Source organism: Anas platyrhynchos, chromosome 14, assembly GCF_047663525.1.
Source record: "Anas platyrhynchos isolate ZD024472 breed Pekin duck chromosome 14, IASCAAS_PekinDuck_T2T, whole genome shotgun sequence".
In the NCBI taxonomy this organism is placed as follows: domain Eukaryota; kingdom Metazoa; phylum Chordata; class Aves; order Anseriformes; family Anatidae; genus Anas; species Anas platyrhynchos.
The window spans coordinates 16,245,334-16,265,840 of NC_092600.1; the positions used below are offsets into that span (position 1 = coordinate 16,245,334).

The 20,507-nt window shown below is 37.7% G+C and overlaps 1 protein-coding gene across 9 annotated transcripts in view; it reads right to left on the reverse strand.

Annotated features, from left to right (window-relative positions):
* Nucleotides 1-20,507, reverse strand: part of TENM2 (teneurin transmembrane protein 2) — a 1,606,114-nt gene that overhangs the window by 93,817 nt on the left and 1,491,790 nt on the right. For 6 of the 9 annotated variants that reach the window (XM_072044657.1, XM_072044655.1, XM_072044656.1 and 3 more), the window contains 4 exons: nt 19,192-19,397; nt 11,204-11,399; nt 8,308-8,409; nt 4,448-4,480 (listed from right to left, as the gene is read on the reverse strand). In XM_072044657.1, the coding sequence (XP_071900758.1) occupies nt 4,448-4,480; nt 8,308-8,409; nt 11,204-11,399; nt 19,192-19,397 (537 nt within the window). The remainder of the gene's footprint in view (nt 1-4,447; nt 4,481-8,307; nt 8,410-11,203; nt 11,400-19,191; nt 19,398-20,507) is intronic. The other 3 variants (XM_072044660.1, XM_072044658.1, XM_072044659.1) reach the window with 1 other exon arrangement.

Below are 20,507 nucleotides of genomic sequence, written 5' to 3' on the forward strand. Positions count from 1 at the left end.
AATATGATTTGCAATACTACTTGATTGTAGCTGCTTCAATGACATTTACCATTATCAAAAGGACTCCAAGATGATGCCAACACAAGTGCAAAGACAAACTCTTCAAACTTAATGAAATAAACAAATATCAATACAAGTCCATGGAGACAAAACGATCTTAAAACAAAAGGTAGACTGCAACACAATCAAATAAGCTAACCAATTAAACACAAAAACAAATTACAAAGCATACATCTTCATGAGCACAGCTCAGCTCAGCCAGGCATGGTCAGAGCAGAGAGATTCTTAGCCTCTAATGGAAGTAGTACAGGATTGGAAGAAAGATTTTTGGCTTGCTGGAAACTAAGCTTCACAATGGTATGTGTTCTGCATGTATTTGTATGCTTGTGCACCTCCTTGCTGCTCTGGGAGCCTTTTGAAATATTCTATTTATTGGAATATGATTGAAACAGAAAATATTTGCGCAAATAGATGTGCTGTTGCTGCACATGTATAAGAAAGCAAGAAAGATAAAGTGAAGCAGCCGATAATAGAGTGGGTTTTGAAAGCCAGTGAGAGATCAAATGAACATACCTATCTTTTAATAAATACGAAAATATTATTATAACGCTTCTGAAAGAAAATTCATTAACAGGATTTTACTGTGTTCCCATACAGTTTCAATAGTGGACATGGGCAATACAAACTTCATTATCATACTAAGCCAATAAAACTTTGTTCCAGATTTTAGGCCTTGGCTACAATATCGCTTGTAGCTCTGTCTTTGGTCTCTGAATTTCTACAAGTTGGGTAATGAGTGATCATATAAAGAAGCATTAGCACTCACTGAAATCAGAGTCATAATTACTTGGATGCACGCTTTTAAACTATTTTCCTATCGTATTTTATCCAGAAGTGACATTAGCAACCTGAGTTATTTCCTACCTTTTTCACTACTGAATTCCTCAGCGTTCCTTATTCTTTTTTTCATCCTTTTACCTTGCTCTCTGTTTTTTTCTCCTATGGAAGTTGGTCTACCATCTTAACTGTGACACCATCCTGCAACTTCATTGGAAAGCAGGCCCATATAAAATGTGAAGTTCATTTATTGCAATGTGAATTTACAAAGATATAAAAGGGCAATACAGTACACCAGCACAAATTTGGTGATATAAATACTGGCAGTTTAATATGGAATATAAACGCTAATAAATTCTCTATATTAGATGCAGGTACTGGGTATATTAAACAACATTAAATAAGTATCTTAACAATTTTTAAAGCATGTTGACTGCCCTGCAAAGCTATAACAAACAGAAAAAGAATGCACTTCTAAACACCTAGAGCATCTCAACTTGAAATGATTTGGGACCAGTTCTTCTCCAGATAAAATCTTAGTAACACAAAATTCAAGGCTGGATTCAGCAGAAGCCATAAGAGCTTTCAGAACAATGAGAAGTTAGTATTTCGCATGTTAAAAAAAAGTATTTTTTTTTGAAAACTCTGATTTCTGTAATATTCCTAAGATAAAAGTATCTTCTGAGTCCTATTTCCACTTTCTTAACATTCCCTCACAAAGGATGCAAAGGATACAACGCAGCACTTCCTAGCCCTACACAGGGAGCAATCTGTGTACTTCTGTAGCCATTCTGCTACTGTATATCAAATGTCTAGCAAACATTTGCTAAGACTCACATTTAAACTACAAGTACTATAGGAGGGACAGATACACGTTCTTAAAAACTAATGAAATACCTCAAACCCCTTTTGGAGTCACAACCATCACCATCACAAAGGATTCAGCCTGGGACCCCTTCTATTTGTTGCTCCTGTTTAAATTGCCAATTAGAAAGTGTCAGAGTGGTGGATTTTGTGCTGACTCCACTTGTCTGCCTGAACCTGGATCGGAGCTACCATACTATTTCATGCAGGCAAGCTAGCAGCTGATAGATGGCAATGACTGTCAATCATTGTCAAAAAAGGTTGTGTCCATTTATTTACTCTGTAATTCTTTTAGGCACAGTTAACTGCACACACCTCTTCTCAGAGCATATTGTGGTTATGTAAAACTATGAAACTGAGGGCATACAGGACAAGCACTGCCCTCTACACAGAACTCATTGGAAGGCAACCAAGAATATAATCAGTATGCCTGAAATGAAAAATGTCTGCTAATAAAAGGTGAGACTGGGAAAAGGATAAGGAAATTTATAACAAAGGCATTTTAAGGTACTGAGCCAAAGAGGTGGGAATTGCTGGAGAGGAACACTGCCAAAGACAGCCTTGTCTCAGCATCAAAATGATGCCTCCACCCACTGCGAGGGGGAGATGTGAGTGACAGGCCAGAGCTGCTGCAGCAGCAGCACATCCGTAAGTTGGCACACACAGACACACACAGAGAAAACAAAAACTAACCCACCCAGAAACAGATACTGAGAAAGAAGCTGAACAATTTGGATTTTGTCAGCCGCAAGAAAGGATGTGAGGTATGTGTGGGTGACAAGTCATGCAGGCATTATTTCCAAAGAAAAGAACAATTAATTGTTTATTTATTTTTTACTTGTGCAACGCAAGTGAAGAGACACGCTAGGATTATGAACACAAGGAATGTTTGCCAATAAAGTTATTTCTCTAATTTCTGTTTTCTCTCTAACCGACTACTTCTCTGCCCTCCCCTGCACTCAGTCTGTCACAGCGGACAGTACCATCATTCGATTCTCCCTGCCACTCAGGTTCATAATCTGGGTGTTATTTTTGATTCATCGGTTCCCTTGCCTCTCAGCCAAATTTTGACAAAGCCCTACAGATTTCATCTGCATCATATCTGTTTGTCAGAATTTTGGCCTTAGCTTTCAGCAAATAAAATCCACATCAAACAAAAACCTTTTTCTCCATCATGGATAAATTCAGTCTTCTACACTCACGTCTGTGTTTAACACTGCTGCATAAACCCCATTAATTTAGCCTTTAGCCCTGTGACTCCTCTTTCCCAGTCCTGTTCCAGGTTTCTCCTCTTATCACAAGGAACAGAAATGCCATGTCCCAGCTTTGTCTGTAGGTTTCTTTTGCCCCAGATTGCTTGCTGCTAGAATCTGACTTCCACCTCTTTGGGACCTACAATGCTGCCACCGCTCGTTTTGAAAGCTAAAGCTCAAAACAGCTCTTTCCTATGCTCTGCCTCCTTTGGAGGCACCATCTTCCCTGGATTACCTCATGATATTAGGTACTTGACCCGTTACCACCCTTTAAAACTCCCTTTTTTACCACAGCATTCCCCCGAACTAACAACAGTTACAATGCTCTTATGTTTATAACACCACCTACACCATTTGTTTCCTTGTATCTCCACATATGTCAATTAGTTCCCATTTATTCCCTTTTAACTTGCATTGACGTGGTAAATTCTTGGAGGTAGACACTACTTTAATCTATTGCTTTTATAACACTAACCACGATGGATTAGTTTGAAGGAGTAGCACAATCTACGCATAAACACTTCTGTGAAGCAAAATGGCATTCTTCATACATGATTGTTCCTCTCCCTCTTTTCTCTGACAAACCAAACCTTATGGGTACCATCACATTTAATCCAACCTACCTTTCTTCTCTATGATCTTTTATTCCAAAACTTTGCAGTGGTTCCCTTGAATAATGCACCCCCATTCGCCCTGAGGGCCCGAAGTGCTGCCTGACCAGGGGTCCCACGTTTTCTGTCAGGCCACGTGCAGGACAGGCAAACCAGAGGGGCTATGCAAGACAAGCTCTCACCTTTCCCTTCAAAGTCCAGTGACCTTCTGCTTTCTTGCACTACTTTCAGCTCCTATAATTTCTAGCCAAGTGATGAAGACAAATACTGTTTCCCTTAAACACACAGAGAGAAAATACTGTCTGCTACACATTATCAGCATGTGTCTGCTGCGTGCTCTGCAACAATGATCCGAGTATGGAATTATTCAGAAAAATGCACTCTGCAGTTCATGTTTTCCCCATTGTGAGCTCTTCCAGAACCTCATGCCATCGGACAGTCATTCTGGACATGGTACTAAGAATAGTTTCAAGCAGCGTATCCACTAAAAAAAAATAAAAATCCTTTATGCACTTAAGGATTTTATCGCCCAAGCAGTAAGGCTCTGAATAACCTCAGAGCAAAAACAGTTCCAAACAACTGAAATTTGCATGAGAAAATTCTGCTGTAGCAGCTGAGAGGAAGAAAACATTGCTTTTTCTAACAATTATACCTTACTTACCTAATAATTGAAGGCTTTTAATATTTTTATACAGAGATTAACAGTACACACATAACAAAGAAGATGACAATAGTGGGAACTCTTATCATGGTGTGGGCAATCATCAGAAACAGCAAATCCATTAAAATAAATTTTAAAAAAGACTACACTTTACAGCTTAGCAACTATTTCAAACTAAATAGATGTTGCAAAAGAAATAAAAAGAAATTTTAAAAACCTACCCTTCTTTTTATACTTATTAAAGTGGCGCCGTCCTTTGCCAGTAAGCCAAAAACAAACAGAATGAAAATAAAATAATGAAAAACCCACACAAGGAGAACAGGAAAAGAAACTGAGTATAACATAAATCTGAATCATTAGAGTTAAAAGAAGATTAAAGAGTCAACTGATCAAACAAGGTTTCAAAAATCTAAAAGCCTTGAATCTATTTAGATTAAAATATTAAACATGTTTCTTTTTGCATCATATAATTAACTAACAGTATCTGCTAAATGGCAACTGACAAGCTACTTAACTCATATTTTTCCTTCTTTTACAAATCAGACACCATTTCTTAACAGGCTATGCTCATTGTATCAACGGAGAAATCCCATGCCATGGTACATCGTTTCACCTTTTCAGTTTTGCTAAATATGGTTATGATGCAAAACTAGTATTTTAAAATACAAAATCAAAAGTGGCTCTGAGCACATTTTCAAAACAGTATATGCTAGTGTCTTTGGAAGTATTTTTGTTAATGGAAGGGAAGAGTTACATGCCCTCCAAAATACCATGAGATGAAATCAAATTACAGCCAAATCAGAGTCACTTCTGGGAACCCAACTCCTTGCAACACTGAACTCTACAAATGGTGAAAAGCAGGACATGATGAAGGATTCCTGCCTGCAGATTTACCACAAGACTGCGCAATTACAAGACCAAAATATTACCAGACATAAACACTGGGAACACTAAGAAGGACATCTTGATATACTTGTGTGGGTATGTCATGGAAGTCACAGAAAAACAGAGATGTATATAAAAAAGTGGCAACACAAAACTAACAATCATAGCTGCAAGCCCAATTCTTTAATCAATCCTCGGTCTTAGCATCCCTTCTTATCAATGACTTCTATAGCTATTTCTGCACAGGAGGTTACTCACAGTGCAGTTCAATTCCAAGCAAATTTTCCACTGACTTTAACCATGCACTCTTTCTTTATCAGGATACATCTCTACCCATAGAGTTATCTTTTGATTATGAGATTTTCCTTTTCTTTAAATGCCATATTTTAACCACATGAGATTAAAACGTATTACCTTTCTTGTGTGTTAGATGAAATTCTTAATTAGGTTAAACTCCACATGATTTCAAAGTGAATCCTGTCTGAGCAAGAATGAAGTAAATCTGTTGAGACTGGCTACCTGAGAATAACTTATTTCCACAGATAAGGGTGAGAATTAAAGCTCCAAGTATTTGGCGGGAGCATTTGGCAGGGTGAAATGTCCTCTAGTTCAATCAAGGCATGAAAGTGTATTTTAGCCCATGCGTTGGGCCAAAAGTTCAGCTCTTTCTAATCATTTTCATGGTACTTTCCTGGAGCTAATGGATCTCAAGCCCAATCTGTGCTCTCTCATATATTTCCTTCATTTTAAGCTTTCAGAACTACATGGATCAAGTAAAGTAACAGAAGGAGTACCCGTGCACTGGAGTACCTGTGCACTGTCTGTGAAGTGAGCATATGATTCCCCTCAAGATTCACTGCCTCTGATACCCTCAAAATCATCCTTGCAAACAGTGATTTAATAGTACAAAGGATCACACCTCACATCTCTCAAGCTTGGGTTTCACCCAGCATGAAGTTCTCAGGCTACTCTGTTATTGCATGAATCAAGTTCTGTGAGATATGTGAGGAGCTTGCTCACTTCTTCTCCGCATTTCCCTATTTGAATCTTGCCTTGCATTATTTTACAGTGGAGAACTGAGGTATTGAAAGATGTGTTGCTAGGGAAATAATAATAATAATAAAAAAATCAGATGGAAAGAAAAATAATTATCTTTCCATGCATGTGACAGTTTAAATAGAAACTTAACATTACAGTAAATATATAGTAAATGAGTCCAAACATCTAATATGCTGGAATAGATTTAATTTCTATCTCATTTTATTGTGTTTTATCATTCTTTCAATCCCCAATTTTGATTGCTATCTCCTGAAACTGCTCTCACATGTAATCAGCATTCAAGTAAGCTGAAAAACCTGTGGCCATGGGTAACAGTGCCCATGACATTGGTGAGGCACACTGCCTTTACACACTAACTCAGCCCCATGCTTCTGGGTATGTCTTACAGTGTCTTAAGATGTGCAGCTCTGTGCTTGTATATATACATGAGAATTCTGCCAATATACCCATTTTATCATTTTATGTAGTTTTTCAAGCTTCTTTGTTCTTTAGAAATACTATGATGTTTGACAAAGAAACGGTAAGACAGGTGAAAGAAGCTTCCACAAAACCTACTTTTGAGGGTAGAGAGACAACATACAAAGGACAAGGCAGGAAGCAGAGGGAAATTTCTCAGGGGCCGTTAGAAGCCTGACAGAGTTTGACAAGTACCCTATTAAAAGGTATCTGATGTAGCCTGAACAGACTATTTCCTAGCACAAAGACAGAATACAGCGTTACACAGAGGTTCAGTACACAATGCAGGATTGCTCCACAACTCAAAATGCAAATGAGCTGATTTAATGGCCATGTATGTGTAAAAAGTGGCAGTGAAGCACACAGTCATTACATGCATACTTTCACAGGTTAACACCACAGAAATGCATATAGCTGTCAGGGTGTATTTATAGCACACATTATCACACCGTTTCCTTTGTGATATACAGATGTCTTCTCTATATACTTGCCAACCATCATAATTTCTCATGTAATCGAACAACATGCACTCTTTATTTGAAGCAGTCTTTCAATTGAGTAGGGCTAGTGCTGAGATAACATTACCTTCCCATGGCCCTTGGAATCTCTTTATTTTTTCCCCTACTGGGACACTTCTAGGAGCCAAATACAGAGATACAAAATAGAATGACTCTCCAGTATGGGTCTAGCAGCTATTCAAGGAGCACTTGGTAGCCAGGCACAGGTATGGTGGGTCCCACCCTGCTACACCAATGAAAGAGGTGGGGCCACAATGAACTGTCCTCAGAACTGGATCATGATCTAAGAAAAAATGAGTACCTTTCTAAGGCCCTTCAAGGCATTTTAACAGCTTTCAAATGCCATACTCTTGGAACACTAACAACTCTATCCCTGTGGAAAACAACTGTAAACAAGTAATAACTATAAGGGGCCTAAACCTCACATAAACTAAGGAAACAAATTGCAAAATGTTATAACTGTGCTCAGGAACATCTGGGAATTCAAGCAAGTCATTGATTTTAGACACCATATGTACTACTAGCTGTATAAACTAAAAAGGTCTTCCTTTATGAATCTTCCCTCTATGACAGCTATCCCAAACTCTCTGAAAAAAATTGTAAACACATACTGCCAATCCACAGACGTCTTTTGAAGTTCTGTTAAATCCTTGATAATCACAAATCTCTGAGTTTTAGTAGTTAAAATTTACAATCAAAACTCAATATAAGGTATATTTTAAGTCTCTGCCAAGTCCTACTTACTTGCCTAAATAAAAGGTGAACTTCCTTTGGTGAGGAGCAATTGCATATGCAAGAAACCTACTATGAACTAGAAGCGTGGCTTAGCCAAGACAGAATATATATTACACTCTATTAACGAGATAATCAGTCTTTTATTACAGACCAATTCATGCTTATCAGAAAGCATTGATAATTCATCCACTTTTACAGAAAATAAATCTTTTCTGCCACTTCTGCCTTCTACATTTGACAAAAAAGTTGTAGCTAGGCAAGCACATCAGCAATGTGGCAATATTTCCACCTGATCATATTTAACTAAGAAAAAAAAGCTTATTGATCTACTTGAACCTAGCTTGGACCCATGCTAACTAGCAGGTGCTGTAGATCCATACATCTCAAACACACGCTGTGGTTATTTGTAAACACAAAGAAAACAATACCTTTAGCACAATCTGCTCCGTGAAATCCTGGAAAACAGTGGCAGACACCAGATACACATTCACCATTCCCATGACAATTGCGCGGACAGTCTTGCACTGAGTCTGAAATACAAGCATCACGGGTACATTAGTTGGCTCCTAGGTTGCAAGTTATTTGCCTAGTTTTTCTTTAATTTTGTCTTCAATATTTGTAAGAACAACAGCTAATATTATTAACGCCACAGAGTTCAGGTGAAGTGGAAAGTTTCCAAGAGCTCTAGCAGCACGAGTAACTGTAGAGATGTAGTGATAGCCTACAAGTCGTATACCAAACCTTCTAACAACATTAGCACTCAAATCTACTGATAACACCCAAACCCTTCGTTCAAACAGGTAGACAAAACGGTTTCTTATGACCTTTATAACTATATTTGAACTCATGTTATGTATAAAACATAATGCTTCGACAGGGAAGTCGACAATCTTCCTCTTGCAATTTGACTTTGATCTTGCACAACGACTTTTCCACGTGGAACTGATTATCCCAAGGAGTGTAACTTTTTCTTCTACAGACACTGAAAGCTTCATTAAGAAAGTTGACAGAAACATCTGCTGTACCTGACAAAGAGTAGCTCTTTTGCTATGGCAAATAGTATTTATCCCCCTGTCCTCCCTCCCCCCAGTTTTAAAAAAAAAAAAAAGGATGAAGAGGCCTGTAAAACCAGAGAGCAACATTTAACTCTGAAGTTAAAGTAACTGACTGAAGTGCTGAAGACTTCCATAGTCTGTGAAGTATAAGCACACCAGCCTGATGATAAAATTTCAGCTGTACCAAGCTATTTGCTTTTTTCCCTAATTTCTGTTATTATCTGGCTGACACAGTGTACTATTTTGCATAATATAAAGTGGAAATGAAACACCAATTCTGAAATTAATGCTTAGAATTCTATTCTATTTGAAGGCTGTTGGATTTGAGAGGAACATATTTTCAACACTGAATTATTGGAAGAAAAAGATAATTGTAATGTTGTAATTTCTCACTGTTACTCCCTGTTGTTGTAGGACCTATGGTGCTAAACTAAATGACTCTGTCAGTCCCAGACACCAACAAATAGCATCTACAGACGATGGAAGATAAATTTTGGATTTGGAACTAGTAGCACCATACAGAGTATTTTTCTGTCCAATTAAACTGAAAAGAGGAAAAGGAGTCAAGCCCAACTTCATATCTAATTTTACAGTTGCAAACACTAAGTAAATAATAATAAAAAACCTACAGAAAAATTTTAAAAGATGCCATTCACTTGGCCTCTTGAAATGATTCACGTAAATAATGGAAAGAAAAACTGTGATGTGAAATGGTCAAAAATATCGACTTATCTCATGAAGAAATGTGTCTATAGATTTATTCATTATTTTGCTTCACGGCCCACAAAAGGATTTTCGTTGTATTCAAACCATGGTAAATTAAAACTATTGCCTGTGAGTTAACATCATTTGTGTTATTCTTTCTCCTCTCCCACATCAGAAAAACTTTCAGCTCTCTCAGATCCTTTGATTAGGAAATATCTGATACTGGGTGTGTGTAGAAGAACCTCTTAACTGGATAAAACACTATTTTTCTCTATATTTCAGTCCAATTACTACTATTGCACTATCATATAGTCTACCTGACTATTAGACCTTTGAAACTCCTGAAAGCTGTAGACAGGGCAGCCCTTTTAAGGACACCTTATCATACCTGATGATTTTCTAAGAAGCACAGTAGGGGAATACCAAGATAAAAGCTCAAATGTTGATGTTTTTGGAGAGGCAGAAAATGCCTTCTATGGACTAATTCACAAATCTATACATAAATAGGCACAGCGCCTAGTAACTCTCAAAACCAGGTATGAGCTAGGGAAACAAAAAACAGTGTCTCACCTTAATTGAGGTTAATGGAAACAATTATATCCATACTTAGTGACACAGTATTGGCTATCCTCTTACACCCTTTAGGACTTAAGCCTACAAACTTTGTAGTGATGTAAAAGAAGAATTAAGCTTTAAAACATTAATCATGCAAGGCTGGAAAAGACCTCCAATTATTTATCAGACTTACAAACTCAGTTTGAATTTTTTGAATTTCTCTTTTTCTATACTAATGGAAATTACAGATTTACAAAATGCCATGCCATTTAATCCAAGCAGCCAGGATGGAATAGCATGTAGCCCATCTAGTAGTTTTTGATGCCACTGTGACAAGACAATCACCAAAGCTCATCAAGTACTTTAACAAATCTTCTGATTAAGATTGGAGAACATGCTCAGCGTGGCTTTCAACTAAATGGAACCCTATTCTAACAAAACTGCAGGCTTCTCAGAACACAGGCTGGATGCTCTTCTGCTCTTGTTCCATCATGTTGAGATGACGGCCCACCATTAGGTGAGTAGCAAGCTGGAAGACTGCTTATAGCTAATTAACAGAATGAAGTCATCTCTGGGGTGACTGCAAGCAACCCCATGCACAGGTGTCCTTTTCTTGTACTGTCTTTCCACAAAGACTAAGCACCTCTCCTGTTGGATACTATTCCCCCCAGGTGTAAAGCAGGTTCTCTGGAGAAGCAAATAGGTATAAACATGACAGAGATAAGGGGGAGGAATATTAACTGGGGAATGCTTCAGTCCAGGCTGAACTTATCTGACCATCTTGTTTCCCAGAACTAACCTCAAGAACTATAGGAATGCTAAAATCTTAGAAGAGAAATCAGGAAACTAAAATCAAAACCCCTTTAACAGACTTTTTGAGAGTAGTATTAAGAAACAATTGTGTAACAACATATGGACAAAAAGACTGAATGCTAAAGACTGTATTTTGACTTCAATCACGGAAAGGTATCAATAAGAGGAAAAACATTCAGCTTGTGGTGATACCTACCCAAAATAACTGTACTGAAAGAGACCACTTCTTTGTCCTTGCCATCATTGTAAAATGCCAGGTGCCACAAACCCACATCCAAGTACTGAACAAACACAGCCTCATTCTGAACGAGGGTCTGAATACTTCGACGTTCCCGTGGGGACTCCACCACACTCCATTTCTCTTTCCCATCCAAGCGTTCCATGAAATCATACTGCAAAGTAGAAAAAAAAGAAAAAAAAAAAGAAAACAAACAAAACCCCAAAGAGACCTGAATACAGAATGATATTTCAGCTCAAAATCTAACACCATGTGCTGTATTAAAAAAAAAAAAAGTCATAAAATGGAATTTCTGAAAGATGTAACAAAGTAAAACTACTATTTACTGAATTTCCATTGAGCATATATATTCTGTGACTTATCCTTTTTTAAACAGTGACACAGAATTATGTATCTTTTCTCTGCATAGGTGATCAAAACTGTACAAGCAGTATTTCTTGACAGGCTGAGTTTTGAGAGATCAGATGAAATCATTGCTTTGACCCATCACAAAATTTTAGGTTCCTGCATAGCTTTCAAAGCTGGAAACCTTCAACTTAGGAGAGAGACATCCTCTCCTAAGCAATCACCTACAATAAATTACTGTTGCATGCGGTACAGACATCTCAGATGTACCTCGAGACATATAATTGATTGGACATCCGCAGAACGCAAAACCAAACAGGAACAGCACAAACAAGGAACGCATTTGTCTAACATAAAGTAACTTCGTACTCAATAAAAAGACACTGTAGAAATGGTACATCACAGAGCAGCTTGCTTACCTGAATTGGTATGTAGAACGGTCAGGAGGCAAGTAGGATACAAAAACCAGAGGGAGCATGGAAAGGAATAACACAAATCAGGTGGCTGAAGGAATTGAACTTCTATTAAGGAAAATGGAGAATTTCTGTTTGGATGCTTTCCAAGTAAGGTAGAACATTACATTAATCTTTGGAAAAGGGATCAAACAGAGCAAGTGATTATTTAGAGTATAAGAGGGATGGCACCATTAATGGCATGAAACTAAAAAAAGAAAGAAAGAAATTTAAGATGAATGTCAGATAAGCTTCCCATCTATTAAGCTCAGTAATAGCCTCCCAGTGGAGATGCCACTGCATCACACAATTAAACAAGGCTGGAAGAAATATTGGTTAATCTACAATAGGGAATAACTCTGCATAGCAAAGCAGCTGGACTAGATGTCCTAGCAGGCTTTTTTCCCTTCTGCCTTTAATGTCTTTGATTCTAGAGCTCTCAAGCTGATGTTATGCTCAACTTACAGCTCTCATAGCCCCTATCTAAGGGCAGTCCTTAAGAAACAACAAAAACAATATATCTAATTTTTTGATAGCTGTATAACAAGTCCCCTGTGAAAATACATCTTACTTTAGACGTATTTATCTATCAAGGAGCAGACAGATGCCTAAAGAAAGATGTATGTGTTCAATTAAATACTCTAACAGTATGTGCTTGCTGGCCAGTGGTTTCATTGCATTCCCGTTATCACTAGCACATATTTGCTAGCCCCACATTTCTGACAGCTTTAAGAAATCCTACACCTTCCCTCAATTTCAGTGTAAAAAACAAACCATCATTTTGCATCTTACAGAGACCAAACATCTGAAAAGGCTGTCTTGTAAACTGAATTCCACTCCTCAGCAGCGAGTCCTAGCAAATAATACACGATACGCAATAAAATAATGAAGATTTTCCCTTTTGCTAGCAGAGACAGACAGATGGACTGATTTAATGTGTTAGTGACTTACTACACAGCTTTTTCTAACTGGGTTACTAAAGCTGACCTTCCTGTTTGAAATTTTGTAGCAGTTATAATATGAGCCATAGAGCCCATGATACACTTGGCACATCATAGGGAAAAGGATGGAGGTACTACTGGCTTCCTTTTAAATACGTGGTGCTATGACACCAATAAGCACCCACAAAGGAAATCCAAGACAGAGTAGGAATTTCAGCCCATGAGTACTGATGTTGAAGGATATTGCCACAGTAAGTGCATTATTCCTTTAATCATGGGGAAAGGTAAGAAGTGAAACGAAAAGTTTCACCAAATTTTAAATATCTAATTGCCATTCATCAAGCCCTTTTTGCACAAAGGATTTCCACAAAAGAAGGTAATTTAGGTAATTAGTGCATTTAAGCCAATGCACACCAGAGACTTAGAGAATTCTGGCTTGTCAGTAACTCTCAGAGCATCAGAGGTGCCAAACACACATGTATCTCTCTCTTAAATCAATGACATTTGGAAATATTACTAAAACCTACTGTCTAACAGTCAGAGGTTAAGGACAGACTCATCACCTCCTTGGGAAACGTTATTACTTGGGCAACATCTTGGGAAAAAGAAATCTTGCTCTTCAGAACAATCGTTCACAAAGGGTCAGCTAAGGAAGCAGCAATAAAAGCTGACATTTCTCACTGGCAACATGCTGTTCATCTCTGCTTGTGCTGGCAGGTTCCTCTGCCTCCCCTCTGTTTGATGCTGATTCTGCCTCATATAGTAGAGAAGGCTCAGCAGTTGGCAAGATCGAAGGGGAATAGTAAGTACTCAGGCTGAAACTGCCTGAAGTAGTTTTAGCTACAGAATCTCTTTTCACAATGACAGGTATGACCCAGGGAAAACAGGTCCCTTGGCATGGCTCCCCATAAGGCTACACTTTTAACTACACTCTATAGAGGCTGGTATTACCCATCCTTAATTAAACCGTGAAGAACTATTTCATGTTCAGGCAAAAGTGTAATGACTAAACATCAGTAAGCTTACGACTTGTGAATTACCAGTGCAAGCTGATATAGAATATAACAATAAATGCTTATCCCTCTTTGGATTACTCAGTGCTGAAGGACAAAAAGAAGGAAAATAATGCAGTGGTTCCCTGGGTGTACAAACCTTAATGTGTCAGCAAATACTGGGTACATGTACCCAAAAATCTGAAATCCCTGACCAATTGGTTACTGAGGAGGTACTGTGACTTCATAACTGGATTAGATTTCTTCACACAGTTGGCTGGTTCATCATTTTGCTCCTTGCTGTCCCACTGGTTTTCTGATTTACCCCACTTGCATGATTAATTACTGTTGTATAACGCTGTGCCAGAAACACCATTCTTGCTTTAAAGCTACTCATTCACAAACATGTACAGACAAGAAGACCCATCTAAGAAACGAATGTAAGTACTTTCATGATCTTTAAAAAAACTGCATAGTGGCTTCTTAATCTAACAAAACAACTGCTAAGGAAGAGCAAACTAGATCACATGTATCAGGGAATGAATCTAGTCAGCAATCAAACTATGTCTCTGAAATAATTTGGAAGATTCATTGACATTTTTATTTATTTATTTTACTATCCTTTATATTTTGTGGCTTCATACAGAAAGTCACACAAAAATGACAAAATCTTCCCATAAACAAAACTCACAAAACTCACAAACGACTGCATTTTCAGAGTTCAGTTTTGCAGGGGGCAGTACTTACATGATTGAAGTTCCACAGAAAGAGCTGACCTGCCAGTTTACTTCTCCAAATTCCAAATTCCCATTTTCCATTACTTTATTTATTTTACTACACAGCATACCAAAACATACTTTTACTTACAAACTTAAATTTCATGCTAAATTTTCTCTGGCCAATTTGTTTTTATAATTTCTCCCTTCAGTGCTTCCTATCTTCCTCTGATGCATTTTATTCACAATCTAATAAGGATTTTCTTTTTCCAGTAACCATGGGGAGTCAGAAAAACAGTTTGGGAACTTTACATGTATATGCTAGTGACTACACTGCAAAACGACATCCATATAGCACAGGTCTACTGAGAACTGCTGCCTACAGGAAGTGAATTAGTTGTGAAAGCACCGTGAAGCAAACAGAGATCGCAGGGGTCAAGAGTGGGAACACAATCTATGTGACCTTTATTTTTTTTCTTACATTTGAAACTACTTGCATGCCGCCACAAAATCTCTAACAGTCTTTGAAATTAGAAACTGAAAAGAAAGATTTCTGAGAGCTCTTGTCTTAATAATGGATGTGTCTTCAAATGGAGAAAAAAAAAAAAAAAAAAAAGCCAGTTTGGCACCGTGGCTAGCACTCACGTTTATACCAAAGCCTTTTAAGAGCTAAGAGGGCAGCAATAAAACATACATCAGGAAAACTTGTTTTCAAAGTGTTTTAAAATCAGTTCTTCCTAAAGTCCAGTTGGTAATTATTCATTAAAATACCCCCCTGAAACATCTGATACCCACTGTGACAGCCAAGCAATTTGTTTTAATGTCTAAATGTGCGTCTTGAACGTGACACAGCAGAAGCAGCACAATGAAGCACAGCGTTCACTGTAACAGCACCGTCACAGAGCTTTGAGGTGACCAGAGCACTGAGGAATGTGCTTCTGCAGCAGCCAAAAAGCCAGAAAACACTGAGCTTCCCCAGATATTCAAGCTGTTTCAAGCAAAGACAGTCCTACACAGAAATGGTTTTCATTTTGATATGAAAAGTTTATAAATATAAAAGACTCTGCTGGAAATTAAGGCAAAACAACTCCAGGCATTGCCTTCTCCAGGTATTATAGGGATGCTTCTATATGGTTACTTTAATTCAGACATCATTTGGAATATTCAAACAATGTGCAGTAACATCATATTTGCTGTAATCTCTGCAGAGTCACTTCATGCTGCACAGATTGGAGGAATTTTACTTGAAAGCAATGTACTTCTGTTTCTAGTTTGCCTGCCACTCAAAAGTGCATTTTTACTTCTCCTCTAGAGCTCCATTCCCTATACACATGGCACACAACTCTGCTTCTAGAGAAGTTTACAGCTACATCAGTTTGACTGACTAAGCCAGGCATTTGGAATATTTGCTAAGCAATAATACAGAGAAGGTTAAATCTCAGCAGGGCCCACAGACAGGAACCGCATCTTGTTGTCTCAGGTTAATCATGTACCTAATTTGCTGATTATTGACTTGTTCCCACAAAGGATTTTGCTTGGCTTGACATATCAGCTCTGATCAGTGATGAACTGTCAAGTGAAGTTGTTCACTGCAATACAGCTCATGTCCCTAACTTGCAAAACCAAGGATTTCAAACTTCAGGTTTAGAATATTGTCTGGTGTCAACTTCAGACTATTTTCATTCACACAAACCCACTCTGCTTCTTTCTGTCAGAACCAGCTTCTTTCCCCCAACTCCAGTGTGTAACTGCTTGCATTGCTTTTTCCTAAAATTATTTCTCTTGGCAGCAGTTTGGTTGGATTTTGATACAGCAATCTTATGCTGCATTACCCCATTGAAAAATGTCAAGACCCTGCACGAATAGGGGGAAGTAATTCTGCAGATTATACTGATGGATTTCATTAGCTCCAGCTAGGGATGAGGGATGGAATTGCTTCCACTAAATAAAGACTGGAGAAGAGGTTCTCCAAGGAGGAAACAGTAGGAAACAGAGTTGATATTTCTAATTATTTAATTTAACAGAAAGGTTTTTAAATCTATATCCAATGCACGCAATGTCTAGTGAAGGAAGAACTCTGCTTGATCATAGCCTCTCAGATGAGAACATCATAATGAAACCTAGAACCAATACAGCTGATCACAGTGCAACAGAAATTAAAGTTCATTTTCAATTTCAAAAAATATCTTGTACTACCAGTTACTTCCAAGTGGATTTCTTATAGGCAATACAGGCATACCTCCATCATATGAAAGTCAGACAATTATAATTAACTTGCAATTACAGAAAATCTGGACAATCATTTTGGAGTTTTGGTTGAGCCATTTTCACTTCATAATTTATACTTTTGTTTGTTTTCCTCAACTAAATTCCTTTTTTTTTTTTTCTTCCACGGTGGAATAATACGGAAAGAGAGTGCAAAAATTCTGAATTAAATGAATTAATGCTCAGTGAATTATGCTGTTAACCTCACTGGTACAGCCAAAGATCTATAGACAGAACCTCACCCCCAAGACAAGATATTGAAATGCAAGTGCCAAAATCAAAACACTCTCAAGAAAGGCCCCAGCCTTGGAACATATTCTCTTTGGATATCTTCTACAATGCATGGATATCTGAAAATGACTTAAAATTATTCAACAATCCATTACAATTTTCCCAATCTACCTAATTATTGTACAGAACTTCTGGATGTTGTATGCTAGCCCCTAGCTATACAGAAAAATAACCTCTTGTCATTCGTCCTTGATTTGTGGTCTGCTGGTCTTTATTTCTTTCCAGTCAGATATATTTGGGTATCAGATATATAAAGATACTCAGTAACTCAAAGAACACTTCATAACAGTGTACAAGAAGTCAATGGATTTTGGATAATCATAAAGGTACCTGTTCACAAATTCTTAAAAGTAGATGTCACAAACCCTTGTAAATCTCTTCTCTCATTTTACCCAAGTCAGCCTAAATATTTTGTTATTCTTGCCTATAGGCTGAACCAAAGAACATAATCCAATGCACACTAGTTCCACAAATTTACTTCACACCGGGAAACAGATCCAAAACTCAGTTACATACGTGTACTTTCCACAGAAAGTTCATTGCTTCACTCTTTGTACCATGAGTTTGTGCCTGCACATGGACACAGTTCACTCAGGGCTAGTGTCTCTTGTAGGCACTATGAACATACTTTCTCTGTATGGCAACACAATTGTGTTGAAGCCTCTCTGCTTTTAGCTTAACCTTTTATGTAATTGCAGTCTGCTTCCCAAACGAAAACATAGCATCAGTTCTTTGCAAATCAGGGCAAGGCATCTATCTATCAATGTTAAACAAGGCTCTCCCAAAAGGGAGCCTGGAGTTCTACATTTGATCTTTGGAATTCATATCCTAAATAAAGCATGTAAGTTTAGGTGGCAAATTTTGAACGAAGTACTGATTTTCAGCAGCAAGGATATGTGTAAAGGAAGGGTTCCTTTCCAAAAGCTGGTTCCTATTTCTCCTTCCCTTGCTCTCTAAAGAATGGAGGCTCTTTCCTTTTAGTATGTGTAACTGCAAAATATTATTTCTCATTACACTTCTAATCTAAGTAAACAAGATTCTTCCCACTCACATTAAAAACTTCCAATACATTATTTTTTCTCTCTGTAAAATAAAATGTCTACATATTCTTACAACAAAACTCCAGACACCACTGAACAACCTATAAGAAAACAATACATAAATTTGGCCCTACTAAATTTAAAACTATCTTTACCTACAGCCCTTAGCTCAGTACTGCAGGGTTACTGGAGAAAAAAAAAAAAAAAAAAAAAAGTGCTGTTGCTGAGCTTTCAATTCTGTAGCTGGTTAGAAATAAAGAACTGTGGTTCCCAACAGAAAGACTTGCTCAATGTCTAAATGACACATTATACCTTAATACCACCTTTGAGGGAAGAGTAGTAAATTAAAAGCCTTCCAGACATGACCACTGCATTTTGTCCTCTAATATGGCTGGGTAGCAGTGATGCCAAATTTTTTGCATGCCCACCAAATGCCATTTCACCAGGATGTGGAGTTTGAAAGTTCTATGAAGTAAACCCAGAAAATTATGTGTTATCGTATCTAGCTGTACATTCATTCCAGCTGTATACCATGCTTCGATGCTGTGAATTTGACCATCTCCATTCATCATTGTTGACTGGTGCATAACTGGATAAGTCCACTGCAACTGTTGCCACAAATTCCTCAGAGATTTAAAACTTTGAGTGCCAAACTGAAAGTTATTTTAAAAGCCTAACCAGCAAGAACATCATCCTTGGTTATTTCTCTCATCGATGTTCTGTTAGGGTATGTAATAATCTAGAAATCTTAATACCAGGGCAAATATCACAAATTAAGTAATTCCCAGCATACTGCACAGAATCCCTAAACTTAAGCTCCATAAGCTCAAACATAAGTGTAATATAGATTCTCCAAACTTCTGCATTTTCACATTTAAAGCTAAGAAATACATTGATAAAGTACCTGGGCATGAGATGGTGGGAGTCCTCTTCTTATATAAACACCAAAAAGAGCATCCTTCCCTAAGGATATGTTGAACTTCAGGAACTGTGGCTGGCTGATATGGATCTGAGACCGCCAAAAGACTCCAGGGGGCACTTCCTGGGTGACCTTGCGGCCAACTTCTGTTTCTCCACTATCTATGCTGCTATTCCTAGTTACCCATGGTCCTATAAAATGAAAAACAAACAAGTGAGATAACTGCTCTTAATACAGGCATTTTTAGCAGTGATATTCAAGATGAATATCTGTAGCAATGATGCTGTTTATATAAAACTGTGACTTGCTTATTCTGATGCAATTTGTTTGCTGTTTCAAACAGTATGTAAGAATTTGTCCCATATATATAAAGAAAGGTAGCTTTGACCCTTTTTCTGTGGAGCACCTGAAATCTTCCAATCCCTCCAAGCTTTGAATTCCATGACTACTCTTTACTGATCAAATACAGTAACAGTTGAGTCAAACAAGCACATACAAATTTTCTTGTGCTCTTTTCAGCTGAACCTTCTGTGCAACACACACATGCATATATAAATACCAAAAAGGTGAACTGAAGTTATAATTTCAATCTGAATGAACTGATTGCAAATATTCATTACTACTGCTCTATATAATAAAGTAGTCCAATAAGCTCTGAGTCATAGACGAGAGTTTACTGAAGAAATGAAATGCACAGAAAAGGATTTAGAGGACAGTGTCTGTACTCCAAAATGCACCTTCTCACTCTTTTAAGAAAGTTAGCATATCTCAAGTTGCTCCCTTAAAGTTCTCTCTGCCTGAAACAGAGAGACTGTCTACACGTCTCCCTCTTCCCATGCAGATTTGCTGGGTTGGTTAAAATCCATCATTTGGTGGTTCTTCAGAATACATTATAGAAGTCAAGACACGAGGCCCTTCTGGCTGAGCACTCTGGCTTCCAGCCCATGAAATAGCCTTTCAAACACAGTGCAAATCTCTTCTGTTTGGCAGCTGAACAGGATGGTTCTTAGGCTACACATAATTTACATATGGAATATTTTCAAGCTACAGTATAGAGTAATGTTTGATTATGTCTTCTGATTATGTTCAGAAAAACATAGAAATTTCTGCTACCATCACAGAAGTCTGAAGCTATCATGACAATCTCACGGTGTGTATGTTAACACACACTGGATGGTACTGATACCTATAATACAACTTGACAGTATTTGTTAAAAGCTCAACTGTTTCCTTCGTATTTTTGTTATGGTGCAATGTTATTTTCAATCAGTGATGAATTACTGCTGAAATGTTTTCCAGCA